Source organism: Lissotriton vulgaris, chromosome 11 (assembly GCF_964263255.1).
Source record: "Lissotriton vulgaris chromosome 11, aLisVul1.2, whole genome shotgun sequence".
In the NCBI taxonomy this organism is placed as follows: domain Eukaryota; kingdom Metazoa; phylum Chordata; class Amphibia; order Caudata; family Salamandridae; genus Lissotriton; species Lissotriton vulgaris.
This window is the reverse complement of record NC_141699.1, coordinates 1,091,925,807-1,091,948,742: the sequence shown is the minus strand read 5'-3', so window position 1 is coordinate 1,091,948,742 and position 22,936 is coordinate 1,091,925,807. Positions and strand designations below refer to the sequence as shown.

General features: G+C 40.4%; 1 protein-coding gene across 1 annotated transcript in view; it reads left to right on the top strand.

Moving 5' to 3' along the window:
• Nucleotides 1–1,829: 1,829 nt before the first annotated feature.
• The window catches only part of LOC147684202 (uncharacterized), a gene marked incomplete at its 5' end in the record, with an annotated part of 198,799 nt that continues 177,692 nt past the window's right edge, over nucleotides 1,830–22,936 (top strand). The window contains 4 exons of the mRNA XM_086942612.1: nucleotides 1,830–2,238; nucleotides 7,558–7,700; nucleotides 14,477–14,641; nucleotides 14,807–14,962. Of these exons, the coding sequence (XP_086798738.1) occupies nucleotides 1,830–2,238; nucleotides 7,558–7,700; nucleotides 14,477–14,641; nucleotides 14,807–14,962 (873 nt within the window). The remainder of the gene's footprint in view (nucleotides 2,239–7,557; nucleotides 7,701–14,476; nucleotides 14,642–14,806; nucleotides 14,963–22,936) is intronic.

Genomic DNA, 22,936 nt, shown 5'->3' with positions numbered 1-22,936 from the left:
GCCACAGACTATTACTGGCGCTTAATGTTTTTTGGCACTATTTCTCTTTAAAACATAAAAAAAAATCATATCCTTTCAGGATTTGTTGTTGTTTTTGTGTCATTGTGTTAAATGACATTTACCCTTTTTTTGTGAACTGGGTTGGGGTTTTTATTGTTTGGCATTTCTATTTAATTGTTGTTTTGGTACTGCAGACATGTGTTACACATTGCCCTACGTTAACCTTACCTGATCTGTGCCATAGCTACCAGGTGGTAGAGCTCAGGTTAATTTAGTGACTTTGGGGATTCACCCTCATGAGAAATTATAATATTCCCTGAAGTGGGCAGCCCTCCACCCCAAAAATGTATCCACTTTCTTATAAAGACCTTGACACATCAGGCACAGTAGGTCACGATTCTATTGGTTTCTGTTGTACAGCATTGATTTACCACATAGATCATTTGGGTCTCCACTAATTAGTATAACAATTCTGTCATCACCAAAGCAGAAGATTATACTTGTTTATATATGGGGTTCTAAACAATAGCATAGTTATGGGTCCTACACAACATAACAAGTAGACATGATGGCCCAGGGTTTTTACGGCATTAGTGAATTAGTGAGTGTGGCATCACAGTGGGCGTCGCATACAATAGTGCAGGAGGTTAGTGTAGCACTGGGGAAATCGGAAGGGGTGGTAGTCATTTTTGGATTGGCCAAAATGAATTTGCATTTCAGTGAGTTCTACTCCACTGCAGTGAGCTGAACATGATGCTTTTGGTGTCCCTAGCAGATCAGTATAGAGGTGCCTTGGGGGGCCACAGTAGGGTATTGGACATGGAACTATCTTGAAACATCAGCATAGTGAATAAGGCAGCATCACATCAGTCACCTGCATATATTTTCTCAATATTCTTACCATTTTAGTACAGTGAGGGTTCCTGCAAAATAGGGAGTGGTCAGGAACATCCGAAAAGAGATGGGCACCTGGACAGTGACAGGAAGATAGTCACAGTGATCCTAAGGGTCCTTTAGAATTCTTTGGATTTCTTAAAATCTATAATTCTGGAAAAATTAAGACCTACATTGTGATATAGCCTTTGTAAGATGTGCTGAGCATATATTCACTAATATTGAGTATTGTTCCTCCAGCAGTATCAGCCACACCAACAAGTGAGAACACAGGTGCGCTTTCAGAGTCAACAATTAGACCAGCAACATCATCGTCAGGCACCTTTGCCACTACTACTGCGAGGATCAGTGAAATAACAGGACTGCCACTAATAACAGAACATTCAACCACTGCCACAAAAGCCACACAGGAACCACACGGATCTACAGATTCAACATCTGAGCAATTCACAAGTACTACTGCCAGGGAACCTCAGGGTTCTGAGAGCACAGTTTCTACAACAATCACACATCCATCTCCGGCACCCAACATCAGTACAACAGAGTCCACTACTTTAGCAAGTACACCATCATCTGTAAGACCAACCCAGGCTTCAGTTGCTAGTGCAGCACCTGATACAACTACTGGACACACAAATCCAAAAACAGAGATTCTAGTGACTAGTGCTATGTCTTGTACAAGTCATGCAACCATAAGCACAGCATCAACGGTAGGCATTACCCCAGTCACAGTCTCTAATGCAACACCTGCAAAAACCTCAGGACCCACTAGTTCAACAACAGCAGCAGTAGTGACTACTGCAGAACCAACGATTCTATTAACTAGCACTGCCTCTTTTACAGCAACAAGCCACAGAATCACAACACCTGAACCAACTGTAAGTGCATTTTCTGGCACAGCTTCTATTTCTAGAACTGCAACCGCTACAGGGCATACAGATTCACCAACAACAGCGGTAACTACTACAGAACCAGTGATTCTAGTAACTAGTGCCACGTCTACTTCCAGAAACAGTCACACAATCACAGCTACTCAGTCACCTGTAAGCACAACCCCTAACACAGTTTCCATTTTACCACCCGCAAAGACCACAGGACCTGCAAGTTCAACAACAGCTGCAGTAACTACTGCAGAACCAGAGACCCTAGTAACTAGTGCTGCAACTGCTACAACAGGTCAGAGAGCCCCGACTAGCGCATCAACTGTTCGCACAGTCTCCAACACTGTTAAAGCAACAGAGCAAATAACATCAAAGACAGCAGCAACTCTTACAAGCCAAATATCTACAGCAACAACAGCCCCAAGTACAGTAACGCCTAGTACAACAAACAGTCAAACAAGTGGTAAGCAAATCTATTAAGTTCCTTTAACATTGTATACCAAAATGCTATAATTTAACTATGACAAATACAGACTTATAGGTTTGTGGAGAATATGAGGCTGAGCGGGGGTTACTTACAGATTTTAGGCAATGTTATGTCCTGGGGAGAGGGATCATGGACTCATCATGCACCGTGCCTATGCAGCATTATCTCAAATGAGGATAAGCACAAGCCATTGGCCATTGACTAGTATAATAGTCACACCTACATTAGAGAAGCGGATCACTGAAATAATATCGATGGACAAAATATCGACTAGCAAAAATATCGTTGACAAAATATCGACAGTCAAAATATCGAGTTTGTATCTACAAACAGGTAAGTACAAAAATATCGAGTACAAAATATCGTTAACAATAATATAGTTGTAAAAAATATCGACTTTATTAAAAACAGTGTTAAATTAAATTAATATTCAAATTTAATTACTAAAATATACTTAAAAATACTTAAATTATCTTATAATAATTAAATAATAAATGAAAATAATAAAAAACATTTTTTACAATCTTATTTGTTAAAACATATATATATATAGTAACATACTATAATTAAATAAGATACTATTATATTACCGTACGATACCAGAAGTGTAAAAAATACTATTCCCACTCCAAAGAGTGCAAGCGTAGGGAAAGCGTTGGATAGCGTAGGGGTCAAAATTACTATTCCCACTCCAGTGGGTGCAACAGTAGGGAAAACTGACCCTGAACCCAAAGAATACCCCTTTACCCAAGAACTGAAAAGTGACCCTTAACCCTAAAAATACCCCTTAACCCAAAAACCCAAAACTGACCCTGAACCCTAAAAATACCCCTTTACCCAAGAACTGAAAACTGACCCTGAACCCTAAAAATACCCCTTTACTCAAGAACTGAAAACTGACCCTGAACCCTAAAAATACCCCTTTACCCAAAAACTGAAAACTGACCCTGAACCCTAAAAACACCCCTTTACCCAAAAACCGAAAACTGACCCTGAACCCTAAAAATACCCCTTTACCCAAAAACTGAAAACTGACCCTGAACCCTAAAAATACCCCTTTACCCAAAAACTGAAAACTGACCCTGAACCCTAAAAATACCCCTTTACCCAAAAACTGAAAACTGACCCTGACCCTTAAAATACCCCTTTACCCAAAAACTGAAAACTGACCCTGTACCCTAAAAATACCCCTTTACCCAAAAACTGAAAACTGACCCTGAACCCTGAAAATACCCCTTTACCCAAAAACTGAAAACTGACCCTGAACCCTAAAGAGACTCATTTACCCAAAATTAATTAATATGATTTAATTACCAATTAATTAATAATTAACAATAACAATAAAGTAAATATATAAGCACATTAGCTGTAATTAATTCAATTTAATAATTAATATTATTTTTTCCAATTAATTAATTAACAATAAATAAAAATTATATATATAAATAAATTACTCTAATTAATGTAATTAACTAATTAATATTATTAGATTACCAATTAATTACTAATTAAAAATATGTACACAATTATATTAATTAATTAACTAATTAATATTATTAATTACCAATTAATTATTAATTAAAAATATTTACAAACATATATTAATTAATTAATTATTATTAAATTACTCCCCACCCTTATCCCCTTTTAACCCAACATCCCGCTCCTAAACATTAACTACAATTTATATTACTATTAATAATTTTTTTTTTTAACCTTTTTTCTACATTTTATCTATATTTTTTACTTTGACTATTTATCAATATTTTGTGTTGTCAATTTTTTTTAGTCGATATTTTTGTACTCGATATTTTTTTGATCAGTATTCTATTCGATATTTTGACCAACGATATTTTTGATCTCAATATTTTATCGTACTCGATATTTTTAACTCGATATTTTGTCCATTCGATATTTTGGAGTCGATATTTTGTCTGTGCACCTAGAGAAGCTTGTCTCTATATTACTGTTCTAAACTAGCCTGACACAGATCCCCCATTCTAGTCTGCCATCTTCTCTAAACTAGCCCGATACCACCCTCTGGTCTTGATCCTGACTTTAATAGAGGCTGTCCATCCACTGCATGAACGGAAGCAAAGAAACATGACCTAATGGAGAGCCAAAGCTTCCAACTTACAAAGGTGGGGCACTAACTAAGGAAGGTGATTTCATAAATACCTTCCTTTTACAAAGTTCTCACATAAGCCACTGGGAAAATTCATAAGTGTTGGAGAATTAAAACATCTACCAGAATCCTCCAGCCACGCAGAGATCAGCCAATAATAAAACCTTAGATTTTTAAGTTAGCCAAAGGCAGACGGGAAAGTATTGATTCAGCTAAGATGCTTTGCAGTTTAGTTGTCAGTAGCAGTAGTACTCATCCGGCTGCAGTGATGCTGTTTTTTGTACAATAGATTTCCAGCAAATGAGTCATGTTTCTGCTGCTTGAAATGGTTGGAAGTCATATCGAGTGTCTCTGTTCCCACAATAATATTTGATTATCTTATTCTGAACTGGATAGGTGTCTAAGGAGATGGCTTGGAACTCAACTCCAACAAGGCTATGAAATGTTTGTAATAATCATTGCAGTTGATACTGAGTGTAGGGCTAGTGGGGTGCTACAAACCCCTATCACATTTTAAACAAGAATCCCAAAGCAATCTACTGATGTTTTAAAGGTCAGTGCCTAGGAAATAAAAACATACAGCAAGACACATCAAATCACCATGTTAGTGTGCATCTCATTGTGAGAAAGAAGAGGCAAAGTGCAGTCCCGACCAATGGCCTGAAGAAGGGGCCAGATTTATCAAGGTTTTGTGTCGCCCTTGAGCCATGCAAGGGGGAACAAGGGTGTCGCAAAACCTAAGTGAGACTTAGCAAGCCACACACCTTGCGTGGCCCTGCATGGCTTGATAAATCTAGAATAACGCAAGACAGCGCAAATCACTGCTTTGTGTTACTCTGCCCCAGGGAGGTGTTTCATGGGTAGAGCATGGGTGTTCCCACGCATCCATCCATGGGTTTTGGCACATTCCTGGATTTACCATTAGTGGTAGACCTGGGAATGAATCAAAATGCTACGCATCCCCAGGGGAGGCATAACCTGGAGCAATATCTTTATTTCTCCTTGTTTTTTACTTTTTCTATGTGTGCTGCATTCTGCAGCACACATAGAAAGAAGGAAATATCTCTCAGGATTGTACTTGTGCAGGTAGGTGTCCATAATTGCCCGAAAACAATCCTACCTACAGCACTTACCCCCTAGCACTATGATGCAAGGATGCCTGCATTGGCATTAGGCAGCCAAAAGTGTGCCAGCACTAGGAAAGGCCAGAAATGTGCCACATATTGTTAAATATGGTGCATTCCTTCCCTTTCCTGCAGCGCAGCTAGGTGACTTGCTGTGTTGTGCTGCGTGAAAAAATTATAAAAAATAGGCCACAGCTTCTTGTTGGTTGTGTTCAAGTTTAGCACACATATGTACCTGTCAATGTCAGAAGGTTTTGGCCTATGGGAAAAAGCTGAAGTTTTCTGATTATACTTGACTACTCAAAGTGTAGTAAAAAAAAAGCAGCTGCTCTCCCTTCCCATGACCATTGTCTGCTCGCAGATTGCCATTAAGGGACATTTGGGGTAGGAAATGAAGGATGAGCATACTAGATGAGGTGGAATGCTTATGATCAACAGGTCATCTTAAGAAGGGCAGCAGATAGGGGTGGGACTGAGGTCCATACTGGTTGTATGCGGATGGGCATAGAGTGTAGGTGACTGTGAAGTCAGGGGGCAATACTGAGCCTTTTTGCCTGAGTAGGATCAGCGCCAATGGCGAGGGGAACTGGGAGCTGCTATGAGCCACGTCAATTTCCCAGTTAACTCGAGCGGAGCTGCGGGAACAGCCTACTGAAGAAGCCCCTCATTCTATTTTTTTAAGAGAGAAATGTATGAATTTTTCCTATCTTTTTGTACTTTAAAAACCACATGGAGTTGTGAGTCTTTATCTCAGCCATTGCACATTCTCCTAGTTTCATGCCGGCCATTCCTGTCAATGCTTTTCGCAGCTTAGACAGAGCCCTGCACCAAAGTGTTTTTTTTTTTATTTTCAAAAAGAAAATGCTCCCCTCGCCATGGTGGTCCTCTCCCATGGCAAACAGATAATTTAGCAGTTTCCACTGCCCCTTACCACCAGGTTTTTCTTCCTATCTAACTTAGGTGGGTAGAAGTAGAGGTCTGACTCTGACAGCATTTACTCCACAGGGCTGTCAGAGGGTTTGAATCATGGTAGAGACAACGTAGCCTGTGCTCTGAGTAAACCAAAAGTCCACCCGCATCTAATTTCAGTTGGGGTCATTATGTTAAGAGTAAGCCTACTTCATCGCCATTGCGATGGAATATGCTTCTTGCCAACATAAAAATTGGGCACACATTTGTTATATCAGACACAACATAGAGTGCGCATTAGGAATCGATGGATTAGCAAACATGCTTCAGAATAGATTGGCTACATGATAGATCAGCCTACATGCTTATATTAATCAGAAATTGATTTACAAGGCTTAATATGTTTATATCTTTTGAAATCTCCTTATAACATTGCTGCAAGTAGTTTGGTCGGACAACAAAGGATTGTCTCTAACCTGTCTGAAGGGGAGGTAATAACTTTAAGTGAGGCCTCCTGAGCTTAAGAATGCCCTTCAGATAAAGCCTCCAGTAATGGATGCTCGACAGGTGAAGGCTTTTAAAGGGTTATGCACAGTGACAACAGATGCCAATGTTTCTGCTGTCTATGCTCCCTGGCTTTCCTCTTCAAGACTTGTCATAATTTGTCACCTTTTGAGAGCTTCTGGTACAATAGACTTAAACTCTTTCATGTTTGAGAACCCTTGATGTCTTATCTCATACTCCAGTTTACTATCTAAGGATGTCTTACCCTAAATGTATGAGGTTGAAATAGATGCCATCAAAGAAGCAATCATTTACTTCCTTCAGGCCCTCTCCTTCCATCTTCTTTGAAACTTACACTGCACCATGACAACACTAAGACGAGATGAAGCTTTCTCACTACTGATTGTTCTTGTGAAGCTTCCAGGACCATCTTTATCCAAAGCTTATTGTCCAACTCATGCTGTGCAACAATAAGAATGAATAATGTCAACAGCTGTTCCAGGGATGTTATTGATAATACCCATAATAATATCAAATTGCACAGATACTTCTCTTATCTAGAAAACCTTACACAAATTGTAAACAAATGATCATAGTACAGTTTTTAATCAAGAGACTTCTGCTTCCTTTCAGCTGTTCCCGCTGTTCTACTTTACTCCTACGGACAGGATGTCGGGGATACTGAATTTGTTCAGAGGACTACAAATTTCAATTCACGGCTTTTCAAGCCTCAGATAGGTTTCTCATTTGGAAACCAGCTATACACATCTCTATATGTGAGTCTAAGCTGATTTTATGGTTCATGTATGAAGTTTTGGATTCAGCTGAATTTCTGTGTCACTGGTCATCATACCTCAGATCAATCTTTGTGGTGTGCATTTATGATGTCTCAGCTTGTAATTTGGGCTGCTTCTTTCAATTGGGACTTTGTGTGAAGGTCACAAATCCCCAACTTTGTTCAGTTAGGACATCTGTGAACTTTGAACATCTTCCTTCTTGGACAAAACTTGCCAAAAATGTTGTTTTGGCAGAGATATTTCTGACAAAAAAATTGTGTAAGAGAATTCTATTGTCTAAACCTGCTTTTGCATTAATGCCACAATATAAACTACTTTTTTTTGCATGATTTTTATCACTTCATTTTTAACATGCCCAACTTCACAAAGTAGTTGAAGGTGGAATTCTCAAAATTGCATACAACTTTTATTCGTATAACACTACTTGTACACTTTCACTCCTCAATGTTACAAAATTTTTACTAGAAAAAAATATTTCCAGTCCAAAGTGCAGAAAAATCCTCAAATTTCTACACAGATTTTCAAGAATGTATCTTGTGGATAGAATAGAAAAATAATGTGAATAGAAAAATCTGTTGGATAATATCTGTCTATCCTGCCTAGACAAGTGTGACTTAGAATACTTCCAGACTAGTTGATTTAGTTTCCATCATTTCTGATCCAGCACAAAATTAATTTCAGCACGTCATTGAGTATGAGGGAAATGCATGAAAGCTTCTAAGAGAGAATTGTGGAAATCAGGAAAAAGGTGTAGATTAAGAATTTCTTTCTCTGATATTTGCATTTTATGCCACATATCTGTGTGTAAAGGAATATTTTTGTGATTTATTGTTCAAATCCCTGTAACTTTCCTTTGAGTATGTGTGACCTATGTGTAAATTAATGCCTCAATTTATGACAGTCAGTGGAAAAAAACTTTGTGAATCTATCACAAAGGGGCTTAAAGGAGGTGCTGGAGAAGAAATTCAAGTGATTCTTAAGAACCTGACCGACTTATGACTACTTAAATTTGGTTTTAGGCTAAATCTTCAGAAAAAGGAATGCCAAAAGTAAATGAAAACATACATTTTTCTAACATTTTGATTAAAAAAAACGTTATCTGCTTTTTAGAACTATTTTAAGAAATTTGGAGAGAAGGTAACGAAAGTCAGGGGTCAATTCAAAATTCATAATCTTTTTAAAGATGTTGTCAATGTACACATCTTAGCCCCTCTCCTACAAGTTGCATAGATTTTAAAACTTTTACTGGCTAGGTGAAAATCTCTAGGAGTATGCATTGCAGTCTAAGGAACTTGTAGATTTCCAACCATACTCTTAATGTCCCTTCTCCTACCAGCAGTTAATCTTTCGGAGAAAGGAGAGCAGCTGTGTGACCACTTGTAACACCCTTTTCTACTTCTTTTCTTAATTCTCGAAGCTTTTCCTTGTGGAGAAACATATCCTCTCACACTAAGTGAAATATAGAGTGTAACAGAGTATTCTCGTGATTGTACTGTTCATTCTTACACTTTCAGTCAGTGCTCCTCAGGCTGGCACCATTTTAACTCATTCTAGTGGGTCATTTCCAGACACCATTTTTGTTGCTGGGCTAGCTGTCCTATGATCAGACAAGACTTTACCTATTTAAAGTGGTCTGTGCACGGTTGTGCAGCTGATGAACTGAAGGCACACCAAAGGCAAGCCCATCTGTGCCTGTCCACGCACAGACCTCTCACAGCACCAACGTTGCTGTTTGTTTGGACAAAGAATGTCACAGCGAACCATCAAAATGTACGGCATTGAATTTTTATTAGAACATTGGAATGTGGAGCACTCCATTGAAGACAATGGAGTGCTCTGTGCTTCTACGGGCCCGTGAAGGCCCGCAGAGCAACATTCCAATGTTGTTTTCACAAAGGCCTCTCCAAGAGACCTTTATTTTATATGTTAAAAAATTCTGCCCTCTAGTGGCAGAATGTTCTAATTGTCTTGTTGCCCTTCGTAGCTGGGCTATACCGACTAGTAAAGTCCAGCTCCCTTGTTAAAGGCCCTCGCCTGGAGCAGGACTTTAATAGCCGGTATAGCTTGCTACGGCAGGTTATAAGGCCATAATAAAGATGGGCAGAAATTCTACAATTTCAAGGGTTTAAGCAATTTCCCTTTATCTATCCTTGGCAGGAGCTGTCATGACCCGACTTCTCGAAAGATGCTGGGTCACCACTGCACAAAGAATTGTCCTTAAAAATGTAAAATTGTGCAACTCCGGTCACCAAGAATAATATTATGCAAAGAAGCATTCCGATAATCTCTGCTAAAAGTAACCTGACAGTTCAATGTGGGAAGAGGATGTGGAGTAATGGCCAGAGCCGATGACTTTGGAAAAGGGGAACCAGGTTCAACATCCTGTTCTTCTGGGTGAATCACTTTGGGCCTGATTAGGAGTTTGGTGGTGTGGGAGTGGTCTGTCGTGCCAGCGGCCCACTCCCGCACTTCCAAACCCATGGTTGCACCTCCCCCCAGATCACGAGTTTACTCATGGCTGGCAGGCTTGTAGTAATCTCTTCTATCTCTTTAGCGGCATTTGTGATGTCATTTTCATGACAATGGAATGTACTTATTTGAATGTCAAGAACCTCAGAAACCGGTGAGTTCCTGGGAGCTGTGGAGGCAAACGTCAATAAACATGAAGTCTCCTCACCTACCTGTTTCAGCGGGATTACTTCAAGGCTGTTTTTGGAGGTCCCACAGCAGTGATTCTGAAAATGGGAATCTCAAAAATAGTTCCTGCACAGACGCGTGGACTATAAAGTCCATGTTGTGCAGGAACTGGGGTGTTAGCACACAGAGGGGCACATATGTGCCCCCCTGCATGCACCACAGGCTCATGGAAAAAAGACCTCCATGACACCGATGGTGGTCCTGAAACTTATAATATGCATTCGGGTGCCGCAGCAGCACCACCAGCATAATAATTAACTCCTGACTTCCATGCCACCACCAGGGAACTTTGGTTCCCTGGTGGCTGTGACAGTGCATGGTGGTCCTACAGCCAAAGTTGTAATTGGGCAATCGGACCACCGGTGCAGTGGTGGCTGGACCGCCACGGCCGTGCCCATGCGAGTCTAGCAGTCCTTGGACTGCCAGACTCGCAATTTGGCCCTAAATCACCCCATGCCCACAAAAGAATTAATGTGTCCTTGTGCAATGTAACTGGTGCTCATGTAAAGCACTCCAAAACCTTCAGATCAATTTTGTGCTAAAGAATTCAGCAAAAAATAACCATGACCAATTAATGCATGTTCAATGGTGAAACATCCAGTGGAAATTAGAGCCCTTCTTGCTGATTCAAAATTCAATATTTAATTCATTTCCAAATCTTGGGCTACTTTTCATTCTGAATTTGACCTAGATGCTGCATGCTCTGAAAGCTATAAAGCAGTCCAATTGTCCCTCACTTTAAGGAAGCTGGGCTGGCTATACTATTTAAGAAGCATCTGAATTTAAAAAAGCATCCACTAGAGACATTTCCTTGGTCTGCTGCTCTTGGTTTTTCTCTACAATTATCCTGTTCTCTAGCATTATTGCCTATTGTCTTCCAGGTTCAGCAGCAGCCTTCATTGGGCAACTGGTTCATTTTATCACATCGCTACCCCTTACCCATTATTATTATGATTATTATGTTTCTTATATAGCGCCTGAATCGACCCCCGAAGGGGTATCTCTGTGCTTGCCTTGGGAACCCGTCCTGGCTTTTCCCTGTGAGATAGCCCCTACAGGGCAACCCCAAGGTGAAAGCCAGGCATCCCGCCGCGGGGGGGCCGTTGTGGAGATTAAGCAAGCTTAATGCCCAGAGTTGCAGAGTGTGAACCCATGATTAGGTCAGGCACCGAAGCGAGAATTATCAAGTCCATGGACATTTGAGCTCAAGACCCTGCCGCGTCGGGAATTGAACCCTGGTCCCGGGTCTGACCTCTGATTCAGGGTCTGCCTGCTCTAACCAGCGAGCCACACTTCTCCACTCCATTCAAATGTATTTTCTACTGGGAGACTTTAACATTTGGGCTCAATGTCCACCCCAACACTGGAGGAATGGGACACCGAGTTGGACTGGTGCTGGCAAGCAGAATTAGGGATTTATAAAAGTAGAGGGTGCCCTAAGAAAGGGGAGAAAATCTGGTCGGCATGGCAGACACATCGTGGACTCTAAGAGGGAAGCTGGGAACAACGGTACTCATTATTAATGTGGGCTTAGATTTGTCAATAGAAATAGATAAGTCAACTGTAAAGTTTGGATCGATGAGACAATATAAATGCTCTTTGTATGTACAACAATTTTGTGGATTAATAAAAAGAGTTATAATAAAAAACATTTGGGCTAATATGCTGAGTAAATAACCGCACCTCGGATTTAATGGAGCTCTTCAGCAGCATTAGGACTTGACAATTTGTCTCTAGTCCAACACATAAAGATGGTCATATGCTAGATTTATTCTTTGGCCCTCCATATTCAGTAAAGATGGTGGACATCTCACCTCTGATCGGTCGGATCATTCTGTTACAGGTATGCCCTTGAGCCAGGTTAAATGCAGATATTTTATCTAAAAAGCAAGCATTTCCACCTCCCCCACAAGGGGGCAGGCATGTAGACAATCAGTAGGCAACTTATGAGCATTGATTGAAGATGGCCATGTACTTTTCCCACAAAGCAAATTAAACCATGAAACTGCCATCAGTCCCTTGGTTCAAGATGAACTAAGAGATGCGAAAAAAGTTGCAAACCTACAGAAAGCAGCTGGAGAGCAAATTATGCCCACAAAACTATGCTTGAACTGAAAACACTATAGAAATCTTATTAAAGTAACTAAGGAAGACTTTTATGCCACTGAAATCTTTAAAGATGTGAATCCCATTTAAAGGCATTGCCCAAGCTGCCTGGCCAGACATTCTTGTATATGCAATTCACTCTGTGGCAACTTGGGGCTGGTCTGATCTGACCCTGACAAATCTTGGCCACAGCTGATGGAACCATTAGCAGAACGCTTGCACTCAATCTGTAATCTAGCTTTGTTCACTGGGCAGGTGCCATGGGCATGGAAAACGCCATGGTCATCCCACTACCGAAGAAGCTTACAGCAGATCCACTGGTCCTCAGTAACTTTAGACTGATATTGCTCTTACCTTTCCCAGTGCACATTCTGAAAAAAACAGGTTAACAGAATTGTTTAAGACCATCTGGAGACAAATCTTGAGCCAGCTGAGTGAGACCTTCGACCTGCACATGGCACTGAGAGCACTTTGATATCGGTCATGTATGACCTTCATGAGGCGTATGACAAGGACAATTTTGTGGCCCTTGTTTAATTAGATCTGTCAGCCACCTTCGGCAAGGTGAACCACAAGATTTTGATGTTGAAACTTGCAGGAGTTGTAATGATAGGATCAGCTCAGAGATGGTGTAGCTCATATCTGGAAGATCACCCACAGGCAGCACACTTACCTCCTTTTTGCTATGAATCTCAGACCAGTGGATGAGGGCGTCCCTCAAGGCTCATCCCTGAGCCCACACTTGTCAACAAACATCTGAAACCACTGGCCAGATGATCCATAGTCAGGGAATACTATTTATGAATTGCGCAGAAGATGCACATCTGGAGCATCCACTTTCAGAATCCTTTAACGCAGGGGTTTCCAAACCGGTCCTGGAGGGCCGGATCCATGCCAGATTTTTTGGATATCCCCATTGACATACATGTAGTAATTTTAAAAGTCTGGCATGGATCCGGATCTCCTGGACCGGTTTGGAGACCCCTGCTTTAACGCATTTCACAACTGTACGCACAACATAAGTAACAGGCGTACTCTGAACTCTCTCACTTTCAATGGGGACAAAACTGTGGTAATGTGCTGCTCTGTGGTTAAGGTACTGTCTTCTCTTTCAACTGCTTTCTGGCCCTGGCCTGATGAAAGCTCACCCGCAACTGTCTCTGCACTTAAAAATCTAGGCTTCTAATTTGATGTGGACCGAACTTTGTCTATGCGAGTTAATACATTATTATCTACCTGCTATGTGTTATTGAGATTGCTGTATAAAATAATTCCACTTTTGCCACAGCATGTAAGGCGTTAGTAGTTGAGGCTACAATCTTGAGCATGCTGGACAATAGGAACTCTCTGTTTCTGTGCGCTCCAGACAACATTTTGAAATGCTGAGCTTTACACATACAGCTGTGTTGGAATAAGCCCTTCAAAATAGTTATTCAAATACATTGTATGTGTACTCTCTGGATCCTTGAAAAAATCACTAAGATGAAACACGTGTTGTCTGCTGGTGTATCTGTGATGTCACATTTTTCCCCATAAAGGAAATTAATATGAACAATAAACACTAAACGACATACCAGTTGACGTTAAAGTGCTTGACTGGCTCAGATTTACACTAACCTATGGACTTCTTTTTGTGTGCTCCTGGGTTTTCCTGCTTATGACATCCAATATATATCCTGTCCTCTCCCCAGAGACACATCTCAACTCCCCTTTTCTTGTCTTTAACTCCAAAATTGTGACTTGAAAAAATTAGCAATGCATGTAGAGTATGTGCAGCTGGAATGTCCAGAAAATCTTGGTTCTATGAATCAGTATTTGGGAATATGTGATCCAAATTGCAGAATTTATGTACCTGAAGTCAATTTAGGTGTGCAAAAGCTAAAATGCATCTATCTGTTGGTTCTCATGTTATTGTGGTGTGACTAATGGATACCCATGTTTTGTTGTTTCAGTTTACCGACAATGGGCAGATCATTTTCCCATACTCAGACAATGACGTCTTCTCCTATGTCAACCCCCCTTCAGGAGGATTCACTTCTAAAAGCCATGTACCAATGGTTGCTGTATTTTGGGACAATGCAGATTTCTCTCAAAATGTTGGATCAACATTTTACCAGGTTGGTTTTAACTGCAAGATAACGGTCGGGGAAGGGGCGTAATGTAGAATACTTTCAGGGGGGGTTACATAGTGATGCGGTCTCAACACCTGAGCTATTATGGTGTATGCTGCTTATTGGAAGCACATAATCACAGAAATATTTCCATATGTTTGAATCCTGTAGGAGCACATCACTCTGAACTCAGAAAAGAACACTCTTGTCCAAGATGTTGAGAACAGGATTCAGAGATACATGAACACCACATATACAGCCAAATGGACCCTCAAGGTCACATGGGACAAGGCCCCAGCATTCCCTGCAAATAAGGATACAACCAAGGTTAGTACCATTCTGCCAGCATTAGGATGTGATGTCAGCACCATCTTGGTAAGATCAATAACACTGTTGTGAAGTATTTACAATTCTGATCATCTTGGAAACTGTCTTCTTGCCTACATCAGTTGTGTTTTGAGAAACCTGTGTATTTTTCATTATTTTAAACTGATGGTCACTATGATCTGTTCTCTTCACCTAGCCAGGAAAGTCATTGCCTCTCTATGATGCTACTTGACAATTTAGTGAAGAATTAGTTTGTAAGTTTACATTCTACCACAATTTGGAAGGCATGATTGATGTTTGTACATCACTATCTGAAAGAAGTCAATCTAGCCTTCACAGTGTTCCAAGCATAACACCTGCACACCACAGAGAATAAGCCACACTATCTGTCCACCACAATCTGCTCAACACACTTCAATGTTAATTCAACCGATAAAGCATGGAGCTTTGCAGAGGTTTACACAAACATAAAAAATGTAAAACAGTAGCAATACTACATCTTCATGAATGTGTCTATCAACCTCAGCTCCAGTTTGGCAGGCAATCCAGAAATAACCAGCAACAAGTAAGCTAGGTGCTTAAAGAATTCATTCAGTTGTTTTCCTGTTATCCACATTCCATACTTTTAGATGTTAACCATGCCCACCTCAGTCTGGACAGCAACCAACAATGCACATCACAGTTTCCTTAAGTGAAAAGAGTTAGGATTATTTAAGCAATATTTACAATATAAGATACCCAGAACATACATAAACGTACTTATAGAAACACAACCATGTACAGACATTTGAGTAATAAAAATGAAGATAATAATGTAGGACATAGATAAACTTTATAAGAAATAAACAAAGTACATCTTTATGTGATCAGTATGTAAAGGTGAATACACAGTGCTATTAGTGAAGTAATTAGCCTGGAAAATTGATCAAAAAAATTTAGAGTCACAGACTATCTATATAATATATGGCCTGATTCACAACTGTAAACTTACACTTGAGTGTAAGTTTACAATTGTTTGCTATTCACAAAAGTATTTATGAGCATAAAAAGAGAGGACTCACTGAAATTATGATGTTGCCTTTTGTATGCGTGTTACGGACCTGGGTGTGGAATGGGGAACAATCTGGTATTGATGATTTTCGGATGGCCTTCCTCATTTTGGTGTATTACGAGGTTTAGATGCTAGCAAATGGACGATCACCCGGGAGCTTGCTCTTTGTATGCAGGTTACACTGTTAGCGATGAGTGTATGATTTACTTTGTCTTTTATGTGCCAATGAATGACCAATGCCGACTAATGTGCGATTTTATGGAGCTTGTTACAACAATAAAAAGATTTTATTTTTTAAACGAGAGGACTGTCTGCATTGCGTTGCATTATTCCTGATTTATCAAGCCGCACAGGGCCACACAAAGTGGCCCTGTGCGGCTTAATAAACTGCATTTTAGGGTTTGCATTACGCATGCATCACACTGCGTGGTGCAAATGCGAAGCACACCCTTGATAAATAGGACCCAGAATTTCTTTTGTGTATTTTTCCACTTTGCACTTAAACCATTTAAGCATCTTCTAAACACAATAGATTTCATAATGCATCTGTTACAATGTACCAATGTGTATGTAAGACACAATGGGGCATATTACCAAGCAATAGCGATAATTATCGCTATTGCTTGGTTAGAGACAAAAATTTACAGCTGAGCTGCGCCGATTTTTATCGCAGATAAACCTTGGTATTACCAAGGTTTATCGCAAATGCGATAAAAATCGGCCGCAATGCATGAATATCGCTGAAAAGTCAGCGATATTCATGCATTACCGAGCTAATGCTCTTAGCCATGTTATCCACCTCCCATTGGATAACATGGCTAAGAACTGCTCAGGGCAGGTGTTAGCTTTTGGAGATATTCGCGCTTAGCGCGAATATCTCTAAAAGTTGGTAATAGGAGATAGCGATGTTAGTGACTGTTTTCAGTCGCTAACATCTTGGCACGCCCACTTTGCATGTCATTAGTGATAAATATCACTGACATGCAAAGTGGGGCCCAAGATGGTCGCTATCTCATACTAGCTGTCGCTAACTGGTGTTAGCAACAGCTAGGTAATAGGGAGATAATTTTATCTCCGCTTTCTTGGCTTTTAAAGCCAAAAAAGCGGAGATAAACCCCCTTGATAATATGCCTCAATGTTTTTAATTTCTCCAGTAAACCAGGCCTGGATTTTCTAGCAAGCCAAGAAAATTCATTTCACTCTTTACAATGTCAATATTTTCATCAGTTCAATTTCAACTCAAAACTATTTGTTGTACACCTTAACTTCTCACTTCATGAAAGAATCGCTGTGTTAAAAATCAATATCTTTAAATTTTGATCCCATCGAAGCTTTTTTTGGCCTACAAGCAGAGTGTCAATAACATATTTGTTTCAATGGATAGACTCTAGCTGCAGTTAGGCATGTATTCGTTCAGGAAAATCTTGCAAATAAAAATTTCAAGTCTCTTTTGAAAAGGATTTACTTAATTCAGTCACATATTTTGATTAGGCACCTGTAAGGGTCTAGCCATGATCCGATGGAGCGATTGAGTCTTCTCGGGTTAGACTTGCCAATATATCTAATCAATACAAGTCATGGGTCTTTCCCCAAAAGTCAGTTTGTTATAAGTTTATCCTGCTAAAGGTTTGAGAGTCTCCAGATGTTCTCAGTCTGCAGAGCCATTGATATCTGCCAAGGAGAGAAAAGAGACTCATGCCCTTAGAATGGAAATTTCCAACATGTCTGTCTGTTTATATAAATGAGGACCAAGAAGACTCCTTGGTCAGTTAAAGAAAATTACCAGCCTGACTTTATTTACAAATAGGTAAGGGGAGCTGTTGCCGGATAGAGAAATTCCAGGCAGAAACCTATTAAACTGGGAATTGATCTGGCCAGATATTTGGTAAAAGTTAGAAAAAGTAATGCCTGATTAAAAATTAATACGGACAATCCGGTATTAAAATAAATCATGACACATTAGGAAGCTGATAGTCCAAATAGCGTTTAATGCAAAATAGTATGTAGCACAGGGAAATATCGAAAGACAATTGTCATTTCAACTGACCAGGCTCTCGCTAGAAATTAGTCAGCTAGGAGCTAAATGACCTGCAAAGTCACCCTTGTGTATATGCAGTTTTCTCTAAATTCAAGTTCATGTATATGACCATGTAACAGGAATGTGTTATTCTTAGTGAAAACATATCTAATGTGTGGTTGTCAGGATCTTCCCCTAAAGGAAGATCAGAACTGACTTGAAGGGAAGATTGCTCCATTCTTCTCACTAAATCCCGCTTTCTTTGCCAATGAGGTTATGATACTGAAAATGTGAAATCTACAATATGGAGCATAATGCCTTCTGGGCCTGTTAGGGCCTTGAAAGTTTTGTGATCGATACACTGCCATGGAAGCTTCAAGGAACTAGAAGACCAAATACATGTTTGAATATTACTGAATTGATTTGTGATTAAAAAAAAAATATATATATATATATATATATATATAGAAACTTTTATTCACGACAATTGGAATTAATCCTCTTTCTGGCCCACTGGGGCGTAACTCGCATACAGAAAGGGTCATCACGCATCATACGTATGGAATTAACTTAGGCCACCAGCACACACATGATCGCGAACTAGACACACCAAGGCTGCACTAGAAAATCCTGTACTAGAACACACCATTACAATACTTACTTGGTTTCCTTAAGAGGTATAGGGGCCTAGAGCGCTCAGCAAACATGCCACATGGTGACGGACCACCGCTCCGTCTTGCTGTAACGAGCCACCAACGCTGATCAGGAATTACAGATCACGCATGCACAAACCCCTTTGTACTCGTGATGAGTCAATATCTTTTCCATTTCCATTACACTAACTGACCAACAGGCGCAGGAATACTCGATGACCAAAACATAGCGTGGAAGGAGGCTGCAATACAAACAAAGCACAAACACAAAATAACATAGATCAATGCAGAATGTGATGTGTAAATAATGCCGTTAATAATCCGTAGAGTGACAGTAATTACCGAAAAATAGATATAATGTTTTTGAATGACTTGCATTTCTGTGGTCAGAACTTTACTATGTCCATCACTGACATGAGAGTTACCATGACAACAATGGAACTCCTTTTCATTTTTTTATTTTTTTACTTCTTCACGAACTTCTTTTTTCTGTGTCACATGGTATGATTAACATCACTATATAATGAGCACATAACCTGGTGGGGGTAGATGTAGTGACCAAGGCTGTGACCGCCGAAACGCATCTAGCTCAGATTGGAATAAACGATAATCCTTGAATATCATCCCACGGAGTCGATGCCTACTTTGTATGCTGTAAAGAAGGATTGCTTGAATATATATGTATATCAAAGCTCCAAGGTTCCCACCTGTGGGGACGCACTCTGACATCCACTGCAGCAACCCTCATGAGGTCAAAGCCGGACTACACGTGACTGAAAAGAGACGTGTCGTTTTGGGATTGTATAAGGAGAATACCCCCTGACGAAGGGCATTCACCATGTCTGAAATGCATTGGGGATTATTTGCACCTTATTATGCTTCATTAATAAACACCACCACATGAATTACTGGATTAATTCATGAAATCGTAATGATGATTGGTTATGATGACCTAAATAAATAGCCCATTGCATCAATATTTTAAACTTTGATTGAAGTTGATTCCAATTTGGGCACAGGCAGTGCACCCGAGGGACTTTTCCCACGGGGGGGGGGGGGAACGCAACAGATTTATCCAAGCTCAAGGGACGGTACCTCACTGCACGCAAGATAAATTAGTGTATTCTTCCACTCAAAGGTTTTTTGAACTTTAGATTACCCCATGGAGCGCGGGACCCATTACTTTATTGCTCCAGCTGAATTACATAACCATTGCTCTGTCTTTTTTCCACAGTTATAAAAATGCTCCCAATACAAAGGTTTAACTTTATTTCCACCCCTGGTGTCCTGGAAAAAACAGACCTGTTTTGATATTCTCTGCACTGAATCATTTACGTAATGAATAATATTGTCCTCCAGGTTCACAATGATCTGTTTAAGAAACTCAGGGGCATATTATCAAGGGGGTTTATCTCCGCTTTTTTGGCTTTAAAAGCCAAGAAAGCGGAGATAAAATTATCTCCCTATTACCTAGCTGTCGCTAACACCAGTTAGCGACAGCTAGTAGGAGATAGCGACCATCTTGGGCCCCACTTTGCATGTCAGTGATATTTATCACTAATGACATGCAAAGTGGGCGTGCCAAGATGTTAGCGACTGGAAACAGTCGCTAACATCGCTATCTCCTATTACCAACTTTTGGAGATATTCGCGCTAAGCGTGAATATCTCCAAAAGCTAACATCTGCCCTGAGCAGTTCTTAGCCATGTTATCCAATGGGAGGTGGATAACATGGCTAAGAGCATTAGCTCGGTAATGCATGAATATCGCTGACTTTGCAGCGATATTCATGCATTGCAGCCGATTTTTATCGCTTAGGAGATAAACCTTGATAATAGCAAGGTTCCTAAGCGATAAAAATCGCCGCAACTCAGCGGTAAATTTTTGTCTCTAACCAAGCAATAGCGATAATTATCGCTATTGCTTGGTAATATGCCCCTAACTTTTTTTCAAATTAAAACTAGAAAACCTAGGAAACATTTCCGCGCTAAGGCGACCTCCTGGTATAACAGATCTTGTAGAGAGGCCTATAAGTTATTATCTAGAGCCATCAGATCCAAAATTATGGGTGATATCAAAAAGGCAAGGGGCAGATATAAGACAACCCAGCTACAAGCAAAGAAGTACTGGGATGAGACCCGCTGGCAAGACATGCTTGCAGCCAGCAAAGAAAAAAAACATGGTCCAATTCTGGGAGCTTGTAAATGGGGCAGTGGCGAATCAACTCAGATACCTATCAATCGCGTCACTCCCGAACTGTGGGCTTCACACTTTGAGGTACAGGTTACTGCTACCAATGGTAGCAATGACTTATCCCAATGACCCACTCCAACCATTACTCTATGTTTTACCAGTCTTGAGGTCAAATCTGTATTAAGATCAATCCCGAGCAGTAGGACCCCAGGTCCTGAGTGTATACCTGCGGACTTGTTTGTGCATGACAAAGAACACTGGGTAACCTCTATAAATATACTTAACAATGCTATAGCTAGTGGTGCTCCCATTCCTGTCACATGGTCAGGCTTTGAAATCTTACCCATATATATAAAGGGAGATCGTTCACTACCAGGCTGAATGAATGAATGAATGAAGGCAACTATAGGCCAATAAGCCTTATAGATTCCATTCAGGAGATTGTTGCCAGGCTAGTCTTAGGTAGAATTCAGGCCTGGATAGAAGAGATAGATATCCTGACACCACTCCAGGCAGGTTTCGACCACACACTAGTACCCTCGATCAGGTTTTTGGGTTTGTGCTCATCTATTGATGGGTAGTTAATATTGGAGGGGGCTCAATCTACGCTGCTTTTATTGACCTAAAATCTGCATTTGATTTAGTCCCTCGTACCAAAATGTGGAGAGCTTTGGTGGATATGGGGATGCGATCGGAACTGTTGGCCATTTTAGTAAAACTGCATGATTCAAATTACGCACAGGTTTGCCGGGGAAAGCAGGGGAATGTCACAGATAGTTTCCCTGTTTCTAAGGGGGTTCGACAAGGGTGTGTTCTAGCACCAACCCTGTTTTCTTTATTCATTAACAGGGTTGTTCAGTATTTTTCCACTTAAACTACAGATGCTCCAACATTAGCTGGTATGAAGATACCCTTGCTCATGTTCACGGATGATACCTTGATAATATCTAAGACTCAACAGGGTTTGCAGGCTGCTTTGTCCCACTTCGAGGTGTTTTGCCACAACCTTGAGCTAGTGGTAAATGTGGAGAAAACAAAGTTTATGGTGCTCCACAAACATAAAGCTATAAAAGGGAGAGTGTATATGAACAACGTCCCCTTGGAACAGACTGGCATATTTACTTACCTGGGGATAACTCTAGGTAGGAAACTAAATTGGAAGCCCCAGATTGACATGCTGGCCCTCAAAATGTACAATTAGCTGGTGTATTGATAAAAGAGCAGAGGCTCTCACAGACCAAGCCTATTGCCCCCGCCTTAAAGATCTACAACTCTAAAATCAGTACCTCAATACTATATGGTGCTGAACTCTGGGGCTTTGAGGACCTATCATCCCTGGCACTAGCCCAAAACAAAATTGTGAGAGCATTAATAGGCCTCCACAGTCTACTCCACTCACGCCCCTATACCTAGATTCCGGTTGCTATAGTATAGAGGACTTAGCACGCTTTAGACCCACAGCATTCTGGAGAAGGCTCTAGTCTACTCCTGAACTTTCTCTGTATGCTAAAGCTATCTTTGAAGTATGGGCGTTTCCAAAAGGACATTAAGGCAGCATACTGGAATATGGTTAAAACCAAGTGATTTTCATCCTTTACGATGCCCACCCTGGTAAGGGAATTTTGGGAGTTCAAACACGAGACCAAGTTCGAAACCTATTGGGACCTCATCACCAGACCGAATGATAGGAAATTGTACCATCAGTTTAGGGTGGGTTCACTTCCTTTAAAAGTACTCACTAGCAGATGGCACCCCCCAACGGATGACAAATGTATTGTATGTCCAGCCCAATCCGAGACATTAGCTCACATTTTGTTTGTATGCCCAGCCTATAAGTCACCTAGGAACAAATGGCTCAAACCTATTTGTATGAACCTGGGCACAAGATTAGCTATGGAGGCACTAAGGATTTTGAAGACAAATACTCAGAAATCCATTGTGATTGCCTTGGAAAAATTCCTGAGCTGGATGTGGGTCATCTAAGCTAATAAGATGAGGGTATATTAATTCTACCAGTCTTTTTGCATGAGGTTTTAGATAAAATTGTCTGGTATTGTAGT